Source organism: Danio rerio, chromosome 10, assembly GCF_052040795.2.
Source record: "Danio rerio strain M-AB ecotype USA chromosome 10, GRCz13ab, whole genome shotgun sequence".
Taxonomy (NCBI): Eukaryota; Metazoa; Chordata; class Actinopteri; order Cypriniformes; family Danionidae; genus Danio; species Danio rerio.
This window is the reverse complement of record NC_141030.1, coordinates 34,799,583-34,812,276: the sequence shown is the minus strand read 5'-3', so window position 1 is coordinate 34,812,276 and position 12,694 is coordinate 34,799,583. Positions and strand designations below refer to the sequence as shown.

Here is a 12,694-nt window from a genome sequence, read left to right as displayed (position 1 = left end):
CAGCCAATTTCAACCGCGAGGAGATACCAACAGCTTGATATGCAACATTTTCTAAAATGTTATTTAGCTCGGAATAAAAACAATTCACAAAAAATGATTTAGTGTGTGTTTTTTTTAAAGATTGGAGTAGCCTATTTCACAGTGTGTAAACATTAGAAATAATAATTAGGCTAAAATACAGTAGATTACCCCTTCATTCAGATATATGTCGTTGTTTGGGAAACTCTCCCCTGGTCTAGAAGCTTCTCTAGCTTCTTATCTGCTCCACAAGTGCAGCGCGCTTCTTCCTCTGGCTCTGCACCAGGGCTGGGTTTCCCAAACAACAACGTAACTCGCGGCAGAAATATCATAGTACAATGTGTCGTTTGGGAAAAGAACGATGTAGTGACGAGTGTGTCCCAAAACCTGTAGTTTCTCGGTCACAGATCTATTGTTTGACCCACATTAGTTATAACGTAAAATGCCCATAATGATGCTCTAAACGAGGTGGTAACAATTTCTTTAGAGAGAGAGAAAAAAAAAACATTATTTTATTTGCAAATTATATTGTTTTACACAATCACACATTTAAAAAAAAATCTATCATAGTTTTGGTGAAAACATGCACTTATTTTCCATATTAATTGAAATATATATAACGGCACATATAAGACCTATTTTTGTTTCCTTTACAAATATTATTAAGAATTTTATTTCTAATTTCATATATAAATCATTAATGGTTGTAGGCCTAATTTACAGTAGGCTATTTATTTAGAAATAGAAAAAACTTTTTAATATGATATTGCAAACAATATGCAAAATAAATGCAAACAATATTCCATGACTCCAATATCAATTGCTACGAGCCTAATATAGAAATTTTAATTAACACGTAGTTCAGTTTATAAGTTGCTGTGAATAGAAACAGCCTATATAAGCCTACATTACCAGAAGTTGGCCTATAGGTAAAAGGTATATAACCGGGGATTTTGTGTCAACCTTGCTTGTGAAATATACTCAAGATATACCCCTGCCCTCATCTCAAACAAAATGTTTGGCTATTAATGAAGCAGCCTGTCTGAGGTGTTAATGGGGCATTGCGCTTTAACCAAAAACAACAACAACCCAAAAGTGCTAAATTGGTTACAGGGGTTGCTTCAGAAAATTGCCTAATAATAATAGTAGTAGTAGTAATAATAATAATAATAATAATAACTACTGGCATGTTTATAACTAAAGTTGTTTTTACTTCGGTTGCACCACATGCTCTTAAGGCAAACCGTAGTTAGTAAGGTCATAAGCTCTCCGTAAAGTCATACGTAGTTGCATTAAATCACCTAATATCAAATAAAAAGTGTTTCAATCGTTAAACTGATTTAGAATTCTGCAACTAATGCATCTACATATAACTGTTCTTTGAAAATTTGCTGTGAATGCACACAAATTACACAAAGTTTTCAAAACATAAAACTTGATTTTTTAAATATTCTACACGTTAAAGAAAAAATAGCAGGGAGAAAAAACCCAGTCATAAAGAAATGTATGTTAACACAAAACACTCCTTGAAACAAAATTAAACTCTTCATTCACAAACCGAAAGAAATGCGAGATTTAGGAAGAAAATAAGGCTGTAAATAGAGGGAGATCATCGCAAGCTCCTCGATGTAAACTAATCTCACCGTCATCTCTTTTCTATCATTATACATGGGGGGAGTCTGCGGTAAATTTTTAGTTGGAACACAGAGTTAGGTTTAAACTAAGTGAAATGGTGCAACACAGAAATATTTAGTAGTGCGTACATTGTAAATTAGTGTCCCTTTAAGTCACAACTAGGCTTCATTTTAACTTACACACTGCTGGTGCAACTGGCCCCATGTAATCAAAAAAAGGCTGCATATTAATAAGTGAGTCGCGGGTTATAATCTAAAAGCTATTGCCAGTCAAACACAGCACAGCCATTACAGCAAAATGGAGAGATTTAAATGTACATATTGCACATATGGAATTATCCACTCACTGCATGTCGTCTACCCTGATAAACATGCTAATTGTCTTATTATTATTAATATTATATTGTGTGCACTTATGAAATTAAAGTTTATAGAGCCTGGTTTATACTTCTGCGTTATGATCGGCGTAACCCACGGCACATGCAATGCGCGTAGCTGTTTATTTTACTTCTGCGCAATGTCTCTGTTTGTCTGCATTAACACTTTCGAAACGCTAGTTGGCAGTGAGGTGTTAATGTTCCTCTGTGTTGAGTTTCTTCGCTGTTGTTTTGTTTTTTCTAAACGCTTCCTGAACATACAAGTGACTCAAACTCGCTCATTTTGAGGCTGGAACCGGCGGACGTGGAACAACTTTAACTATGAGATAAACACAAAACAAAACTTTCTATCCAGAGCTCCTTCACGGGACTCCACACTTGTAAACAATCGCTCTATTGGGCTCGCGCCACTCGCACGGCTCTTGGTCCCGCCCCCAGACTCGTCAGCGCTGCCAAGCCGACCAATCACGACCATCAAAAAAATCACGACCTTGCGCTCTGTGTCATTGCGACTTGTAGTTACATTTTTTGAGAGGTGCACATCATCGACGCCGACGGCCAATAAACAATGCTTAAACATTAAAATGTGCTTTTAGAAACTTCAAATATTTATGTTTCTAATATTTAATTATACATTTGCTGTGTTTAATATAGGGGATAGAATAGCATACAGTATAAAAAAAAAATTTTGTCCTTTATACCGAAATAGGCCGGCTATAAGAGGAGGCGCTCTATTAAACAAGCAGAAACAGCACAGACTGTTCACTCTGCATGCATGTGTATTATCCTAATTAAGCCTTTGAATTGTACTTTAATCTGAATGCTTGTACTTTGAAAAATATATAGTAAAATATGTGCTGTCATCATAACAAAGATGAATGAAATCAGTTATAAAAAATTAATTATTAAAACTATTATGTTTAGAAATGGGTTGAAAAAAAATCTTCTTTCCATTAAACAGAAATTGGTGGAAAATGGTTGCTAATAATTCAGGAGGGCTAATAATTCGGATTTCAACTGTATATATGCAGTTATTTTCCTCCCTGTAAATGAGCAAAGGGAAATATGTACAATAGAATAAAAATATGAAACAAACTGTGCTTTAAGCATCTTATAAATGAATAAATGATCACTGAACACAGCATTTTGACACCTATTTGACCATTAAAACGCTCACAGTAAGATAACTTTAGATGTGTGTACTCTGCTCGTCTAGGCTAAGTGCACACACACAGCAGCATGTACAAATCAGATTATTAAAAATGATGAAGAGCATGCTTTCCCTTTTATCCTTTATTTTTAGTTTTTGTTTTTTTGTTTTTATTTACACATTTTTTTAAGTGGTGAGGACAATATTCACTGGTTCCCCCCTCCTGTATAATAATTAAATGTTACATTTTTAAGAACTTCACAAATAGCCTAAATAACACTTTTCAGTATCAGTGATAATATAAATAGTAACTAATAATAATAATAATAAGAAGAAGAAGAAGAAGAACAAAAAATATTAGCCTATTGATAACAATATAAGTGAGATGTTGAGGAAAAAACAGCGTTGGCTACTAACTCTCCACTGTTTTTGGTTCATATTTTAAATTATTTGACAGAAAAGCTAACATGCTGACACATTGTCTGGATTAAGCAGACCTAGTTGGAGTTGCAATGTTTCCAGCAGCACTCAATACACGTTCAGACTTTCTATCGCAGTGCTTGTAGCGCAAATGCACAAATGCTTTTTCCTATGCTACATTTCTCGTCAATGTCTTCCATTTATCACTTTCTCTTTTGTATCTGGCCATTTTTAAATAGGGCTCTGCGATATCTGGCTGACAAAAAAAAAATCAAAAAATAAATTTAAATTTTTATAATTTTATATATTTTTATTTTATTTTTTGTGCTCATAATATTGACCTTTGCAGTTTTTACCTTTTTATTATTCAGCTAAACTAAAAAACGGAAGACTTTCTCCAGTGGAAAAATATAATAGGGAATATTATGAAATTATTGATTGCCTTTTTTTAAAATTAAGAAAAGTATTTACATGGAAAGGTCATATCACTTTCAATAGTCCACAATGATTCAAAGCAGCTACTGAAAGTTATACTCGCATGCAGTATATTGCCAGCATGTTGCTGTTAAATCATGTAGTTGTGTGATGTATAACCATGGTGTAAGTGCACACCTAAGGATTAACCTTTTTTCCAAGAAAGAGACTTTTAAACGATATTGATGAACAGTTGATATGATCTATTAAAAGTCAGTGATGCTAACAGTTAATCATCTTGTTTGCTTTCAGGCTCTAGCACTGGCAGAACAACCTACATGAGAAGACCATGGACAAAAGCAGACGTGAAGGCTGTAATGAGTTCAAAAGACTGATTATTATTATACACATTTTCATTTTTTTTTTCCTTGTCACAGAGTGACAATATTTAACCATTTTCAAACATGTAAATTAAAAAAAAAAAACATGGCCCAGGCCCACTTCTGTTCCATGCCAGTGCTTCACAGTCCATCATCACTCTAGGGTAGTCTCTACATTGCTCTACAGTTTGCCTCTGCTTCTCAACCCATGTCTGCCACTACTCCACAGTCTGGTACTGCTCCACAGTCCAGGTCCACGTCTGCTTCATGAGCCTGGGCAATACCCATCACACAAAAATACATAACCCACAAATGCAGTCCCTCAGACTAAACATTTACAACAGTGTTGAGTAGCAAAAAGACATGTTTTTTGTTTTTTATTTACATGCTTGAAAATGGTCAAATATTGTCACTGTGACAAAAAAATAAGAATGTGTATGATATTAATTAGTCACATTATAACACATTATATAACTGTCACATTACGAAATTTAGTTTTTAATCTGTTTTGTGTTCATATAATTCTGTATGTATCATTCAATTTGTGGAATCAAACTTTTATGTCTAGTTTTATCTTTTTTTCTTTTTATCTATCTTTTTATCTATTTTTATCCATCTATTTTTTGTTCTTGTCAGAGCGATAATAGTTGATGCATTTCATAATAAAATGTAGATACATGTTTAGTTCCCCTGCTGTTTTCCTGGACTTCAAAAATAAAATAAAAAAGTTTTTTTTATTTTTTTCTGTCATTGAGTGGCAATGTTTTGTATTTGACAGTATTCTAGTGCACTACCATGTTGTGTTCTAGTATAAACATTTAAATTTGAAAAAGAATAATCTATTGAATGACTTAATTAAATTTTAAAATACCATTAGTTTGTTTATAAGCTGTAATCATTCATTCATTCATTTTCTTTTCGGCTTAACCCCTTTATTTATCAGGGGTTTCCACAGTGAAATGAACCACCAACTTATCCAGAATATGTTTTACGTTGCGGTTGTTCTTCCAGCTGCAACCCATCACTGGAAAACACCCATACACACTCATTCACACACACTACGGACAATTTAGTGTATTCAATCCCCTGTACCGCTTGTCTTTGGACTGTGGGGGAAACCGGAGCACCCGGAGGAAACCCACTCCAACACAAAGAACATGCAAACTCCACACAGAGTTCACAGAGGGGAACATTTGTGTTCTGGCCAAGTGAAAGAATAAAATAATGAACATGTTATCATACAGTTGTGCTTCTGGTTGTTCATGGTTGAAGGTTCTTTGCCAATTATGTTCTTTTTTTTATCTGAAGTTGCCTTTCAAAATATCTACTGTCCTATAAAATAAGAGCAAAGGCCCTTAAACAATTAACTCTTCATACTTTAATGGTAAAATGCTGTCTTTTTCAGGTTATTGTTCAACAGTACATTAAACAGATTGTTTAACTGATACAACACAATAAGCCTACAGAATTGTTAAATCAAAAGTGTATTATAAGCAAAATAGGATTTTGTCATTTAAGAAGTGACAGGCAGAACCTTAGCAACTGAGATGGGTTTAGCAGGGGTCTAGCTGAGGAAAGCCAGAGTCTGTTCTGTTGTCACCCTTACTGCAATAGCAGAATAGTGTGATATGTAAAATGTGTTAATCAGTCCTCTTAAACCATGAAGGGGCTAGGTTTGTGTGTAACATGTAAACAGACCTTGTAAACCATGATTTTGTCTGGCCCCATAAGCCTGTGAAATGTCACATAGTTAATTTGAGTGTGTTGTGAAACTAAAATTGCTGTTTTTAAGCGTTGTTTGCCTTTTGTAGCTCAAATAAAATTTTTTGGCACAAGTTTTATGTTCGTAGGATGTTGGCAAAGGTATGTCCCCGTAAACCACCAAAAAGTCACATTGACCTCATAAACCATGTATGCCTGTATGTGTGTGTGTGTGTGTGTGTGTGTGTGTGTGTGTGTGTGTGTGTGTGTGTGTGTGTACATTGAGGAGCTGCTGAGTACAGTATGACAGCTGACAGGTCGAGAACACTAATGCTGTATTTCAGCATCTGATCTGATGGCAGACACTGAATTAAGAGAACGTTTTTCTCTCGCGCTTGAACCCTATTTGACAGAAGTAAAAAAGCTTTAACACAAAGCTTTCAAAATCAAAGTTGTGGATCACAAAAACACTATGTAAGCCACTTAAAACAGTACTGACAACCATTTTCGGATCAAAATTTACCAGTTGTAAATGCTGTAATCGGAAGTTCTAAGCATCTACTGGAAGATGCTGCTCGCTGTGGCACCCTTCATGCAGCAAAAAATGTCTATATTACATAAAGGCTGCATCAATAAGCATTGCATTAAAGTATGGTTGGTTAGGATAAGGCAATGTTTAGCTGAGATACAACTATTTGAATATCTGAAATTTGAGTGTGCAAAAAAATCTAAATAATGAGCAAATCACCTTTAAAACTGTTCAAAATAAAGCTCTCAAAAATGCACATTTGTAATGAACAATTGAGTTTTTCCATATTTACCTATAATTACAAAAACAGCATTATGTAACATGATCTTTACCTAATATTCTAATTATTTTTGGCATAAAAGAAAAATATTTTGACCCATATAGTGTATTTTTGACTACAGTTTATGCTTCTGGGTCACAAATAAATAACTTAAAGTGATTTAATATATACTTTTTTTCTGGTATAAACTCCTAAAACAGCCCAAAACCTCTTTAAAACCACCAAAAGCCTCAGTCAGAAAGACAAAAAACAGGTTATGCTCCAAAAACGTGCTTTTGTCTCACACTGTTGACATCAGAAAGCAGCATCTGCAGCGTTTAGCATGTCAGCTCTTCATTGTGCCCATCCTGCGTTAATCAGAGGGACACAGAGCAGCGTTTTTGTCTGTCCAGCTGCTGTATCCCTCCGCCCTGAGGATTAGAGACTGGGGAAAACTGAGTCGCGCTGGTGGAGACATGCAAATGAGAGCTAGTTAAGTGTGAAGAAGCTAATTTATTTCCTATTTGAGGCTGGGATTAAGACTTCCAGCTTCCTCCCTTAAACCATTTTTTGGGAGGCTTCTGGGAGGGAGACAGGAGGGGGTTTGCTTTATAAGATGAGAAAAACAGAGACGAAGACAACAGGAGAGCTGTGCTGTTTCACAAATGCATCCTAAACAGGGTGTTTGTGCTTCCTGACAATGTTTTCCAATGCTAAAGGGCAAGACTTTTTTCTGTGCACCTTTACTGCCAGAGCTTTATTTGATGACTAGGTGGAGCAATTTTTTATTTTTTTTTCCTGCAGAAGGTGACCTGCGTTGAATTTTAGAGGTCAAGTGCCTTAAATTAGATTTCTGTTTTTAATGAGACCATATGCTGCAGTCTCTGGCATTCTTACATTGTCAAGATGGTCAGACTAGGAGACATTGAATGTGGCTCTTTGAATATGTATGCTGAGGGGAAAAAACTGTTTAAAGCTAGGTTTTGCCTGAAGTTTTTTAAAAACTTTTTCTGGATGTGTGCCATTTTTTTAGAATTTTCTTTTTTCTTTTTTGTCATGCAATATATAGTGCATCTGGAAAGTATTCATAGCACTAGACTTTTTTCGCATTTTTTTATGTTACAGCCTTTTTCCAAAATGGATTAAATTAATTTATTTCCTCAAAATTCTACACACAATACCCCATAATTTTTTTTTAAATTGTTGCAAATTTATTAAAAATGAAAAAGCTGTAAAATCACATGTACATAAGTATTAACAGCCTTTGCCGCACAGCCTTGCCTGAGCTCTAAATTGAGCTCAGGTTTCCACTGATCATTCTTGAGATGTTTCAGCAGCTTAATTGGAGGTCACCTGTGGTAAATTCAATTGATTGGACATGATTTGAGAATGTCTGTTTACATTCAAGACAGGATTGTCTCGAGGCACAAGGCTGGGGAAGGTTACAGAAAAAATTCTGCTTCTCTGAAAATATCAATGAACACAGTGGCCTCCATCGTCCATAAGTAGAAGATGTTTGGAACTACCAGGACTTGCCGGCTATCTAAGCTGAGTGATCGGGGGAGAAGGGCCTTAGTCAAAGAGGTAATCAATAACCCGATAGTCACTCTGACCAAGCTCCAGTGTTCTTCTGTGGAGAGAGGAGAACCTTACAGAAGGACAACCATCTGTGCAGCAATCCACCAATCAGGCCTGTATAGTAAAGTGGCCAGACTGAAGCCAGTCCCCACCTGGAATTTGCCAAAAGGCATCTGAAGAACTGTCAGACCATAAGAAACAAAATTCTCTGGTCTGATGAGACTAAAATTAATCTCTTTGTAGTGAATGCCAGGCGTTACGTTTGGAGAAAACCAGGCACCGCTCATCACCAGGCTAATACCATTCCTACAGCGAAGCATGGTGGTGGCAGCATCATGCTGTGGGGATGTTTTTCAGTAGCAGGAACTGGAAAACTAGTCAGGATAGAGGGAAAGATGAATGCAGCAATGTACAGAGACATCCTGAATGAAAACCTGCTTCAGAGTGCTCTTGACCTCAGACTGGGCCGAAGGTTCATCTTCCAGCAGGACCATAACTCAAAGAACACCGCCAAAATTTAAATAAAGTGGCTTCACAACAACTCGGTGAACGTCCTTGAGTGGCTCAGCCAGAGCCGCGACCTAAATCCTATTGAACATATCTGGAAAGATCTGAAAATGTGTGTATAGCAGTGAATACTTGTGTACATGTGATTTTTCAGTTTTTTTTTTTTTAATAAATGTGCAACAATTTCAAATAATCTTTGTTCACATTGTCATTATGGGGTATTGTGTGTAGAATGTTGAGGAAATAAATTAATTTAATCCATTTTGGAATAAGGCTGTAACATAACAAAGTGTGGAATAAGTTGCAATATTTTGTTCCAGAAACTCTGTAATTTGGGACACATAACATAGGAATGAGACCGGTTGGAATCTACAGATACTTTTTTAAACATAAAAGTTTTATTAACTAATTTCTAATAACTGATTTATTTTCTCTTAACCATGATGACAGCACATGATATTTTAATAGTTATTTTAGGATACTAGCATTCAGCTTAAAGTGCAATTTAAAGGCTTAACTGGGTTAATTAGGCAAGTTGTGTTAATTAGGAAAGTCATTGGACAACAGTGGTTTGTTTTGTAGCCAATCGAAAAATAATAATTTTCTAAAGGGGGCTAATAATATTGGCATGAAAAATTGCTTTAAAAATGAAAAACTGTTTATTTTAGACTAACTAAAATTAATAAGTCTCTTTCTAAAAGAAGAAGGAAAAAAACATTGTAGAAAATACTGTGCAAATTTCCAGAAACATCTCAGAATTATGAGAAATTAACTTAAAATTGTAACAAAAAGTCAAAGTGCCCCCAAAATGTGAAAAAAAAAATCTTAATTTTGACTTTATTTACTCTCAAAACTCAGAGGAAAATGTTTGGATTAACTAAGAGTTAATTTTAAAAAATCTACGGACAAATGATTTGTAAGATGTGCATCCAAAATTGAGAGATATTAAAATGAAAGTCAGCAATTTTAGATAAAAGATTTAAATTACTCTGCTTGTCACAGGCTTTATGCTTGTTTTATATTCCTGTTATTAGACTAATATAACATTTGAGTATAATTTATAAATGTTATACACATTTAAAAAATATATATGACAAAAGTCATGACAACAAATGTTTTTTGTTACTTTAGCTTTATTTATTAGTTATAAAAAATAGTTTCACCTCAATTTTTAATTATACAAAATTTTACATAATATTTTTAGTCGGTTTGTCTGATTTAAGTGGAGATGACTTGGATAGTTTATTTGATTTAACTAAATAATTTAAGGCACAGAGAAATTCTTTACAGTGTAGAGTACTGCTCGTTGAAGCAATTAACTCACTGGATAATCCATGAAGATGCATTAATACATACATAAATATATAATGTACAACATAAACAGTTAATGCTACATTATGTTGTCAGACTTTAAAAATGCACCCTAAAAGTGAATATGATTGTCTGTAGTATAGTCTCGACTGTATGAGATAATTGTGTTGCTCTGTTATGTATTTGATCAGATGACAGGCACTACTCAGCAAAACTCAAAGGGCCAGCATGTGCACCTCTCTGCAGCGTCAGCAGGAGGAGCCGCTCCGGTCAGCGTGACTCTTGACCCTCAAGCCCAACTGGAGTCTGACAAACGAGCCGTTTACAGGTCAGTGCAACGGATATTTACTAAAATTTCAAAACTTGTGCTCGAGTTATGCTTGCAAAACTGGCGGATATAATGCATGAATGTTCTGTATAGTTGCCAATGTGTTGCTTATTGCTTGCTATAGTGTTGCTATTGGTCACTATTTGGCAATGCTATGGTTGAATGCAGGTAAAAATGAATGAATGAATGAATGAATGTATGTATGTATGTATGAATGAATGAATGAATGAATGAATGAATGTAAAAAATAAATACTGTAGATAAATATGCATTTTTTATTTATTTTTGTAATTATTGTTCTATTTAATATTATATTATAAGAAAAATGAATACTGTAGATAAATATGCATTTTTTATGTGTTATTATAAGTTATTGTTCTAACCATTACTAAATCTCATGTTTACTAGTTATTTTATTTTTATTTTTTGTGAACAATTGTATTTATTTATTTATTTATTTCAGGTTTTGTTTAGTATAGAAATTATACAGCATATGACCATATCGTAAAACAACCCTAAATCCCCACCCCTCACCCAGGTAGACTTGTTCTATAATACCAGAAAATGCTGTAAAAAAAAAAAAACAAGGATAACGTTAAACCAAACAAAGATTAGAAGTTAAGAATGTACAAATAAATAACTATTACATCATGAGATACATAAAGTACATATGAACAGAAAAACTGTACACTAGAGGGTAGAAACAAACAAAAAACTGTCAATATCAATAGCTATAATCCATCACTTACTAGTTTTTGACTCAGCTCCATGTATTTTCTCTGTTGAAAGTTTCAAACAATAATGTCCAGCGAAGATACTTTAGGCCCCATTGATGTCTACAGTACTCATTATATGAGGAGGGATCCAGTGGCAGACCAACATACATTTTTTTAGCAGCTGTAAAGGCAGCTAAAAGTAATTTTTTAATGCAATGAGAGTGACATGATAGAAATATAATTTAGGAAAAAGCACACTGGAGTCAGTTCTACATTTTTTCCTAATACAAATGAAGTATCATGAGCCAGCTGAGACCAAAAAGAATGAAGTGCAGGACATTCCCAATAATAATGAAAATAAGTGCCAACTGCCCTCCGTGAACATAAATAGCTTTTTTAGTTTACCTGAGTAACTATTGTAGTTTTGCTTATGAGTTATTTTTAGTTATCATAAATATTCAAATTAAATTATATAAAGTTGAAGTCAGAATTATTAGCCCCACTTAAAATTTTTCTTTTAAATATTTCCCAAATTATGTTTAACAGAGCAAGGACATTTTCACAGTTTTCTGATAATATTTTTTCTTCGGGAGAAAGCCTTTTTTAACATTTTGAAGGTCAAAATTATTAGCCCCTTTAAGCTATATATATATATATATATATATATATATATATATATATATATATATATATATATATATATATATATATATATAGTTTTTGTCATTTTTGTAAGTTGAGTCTGTATAGTTTTATTATTTTTATATAAGCTAAATATATTATAATCAATTGTATTTTTACATTTTTAAAACTTAAAATAATTAAGTAAATTAAAAGTTTACTAAATATATAATATTGTTATATAATAACCTAGATTCTCTTATTTCATTAAATTGCATTAGAATGCTGTGTTCCCACCAAATGCGAATGTAAGTATCTCAGAATGCCCAACTTCAGTTTAAATAATAAGAGAACATGCAAATCTACAGTCATATGTGTGAAGTTGTTGCATGGCCAGGTGTTTGTTACCCAATAAATATGTTTATTGTTCTTTAAATTGTTCTGCAGGCATTTTTTATAAGCATATACCGTGGGTAAATTGAACCGTTGCACCCTTAGTTAATACATAGCTGTCTATCAATTCTGTGGTTGGGTAAACCGCACACCTACGTTGAGGTCAGCCTCAGAATGGGAGGGATTTGAATCCTATTTTAACGTCAGGAAACTTTTTACTGCAGTATGACAGTGGACACACTGTACCTACACACAGTTCTGTCCAAACAGCTTACAAAAGATGATTTTCATCATAGGTGCTCTTCAGTACTCATTGTGCTGCTTTATATTTGTTGTTATCTATATGTTTATTTTCAAA

General features: G+C 34.0%; 2 protein-coding genes across 53 annotated transcripts in view; both read left to right on the top strand.

Moving 5' to 3' along the window:
• LOC147835107 (uncharacterized) overlaps positions 1-5,130 on the top strand; it is a 30,949-nt gene extending 25,819 nt beyond the window's left edge. For 40 of the 49 annotated variants that reach the window (XM_087270981.1, XM_088651123.1, XM_087270942.1 and 37 more), the window contains one exon: positions 4,326-5,130. The gene's annotated coding sequence lies outside the window, so the exon portion shown is untranslated. The remainder of the gene's footprint in view (positions 1-4,325) is intronic. The other 9 variants (XR_015501190.1, XR_015501192.1, XR_015501188.1 and 6 more) reach the window with 4 other exon arrangements.
• Positions 1-12,694, top strand: part of pknox2 (pbx/knotted 1 homeobox 2) — a gene marked incomplete at its 5' end in the record, with an annotated part of 203,544 nt that overhangs the window by 146,690 nt on the left and 44,160 nt on the right. For all 4 annotated transcript variants that reach the window (NM_001442096.1, NM_001442097.1, NM_001442095.1 and 1 more), the window contains 1 exon segment: positions 10,470-10,606. In NM_001442096.1, coding sequence (NP_001429025.1) covers positions 10,470-10,606 — 137 coding nt within the window.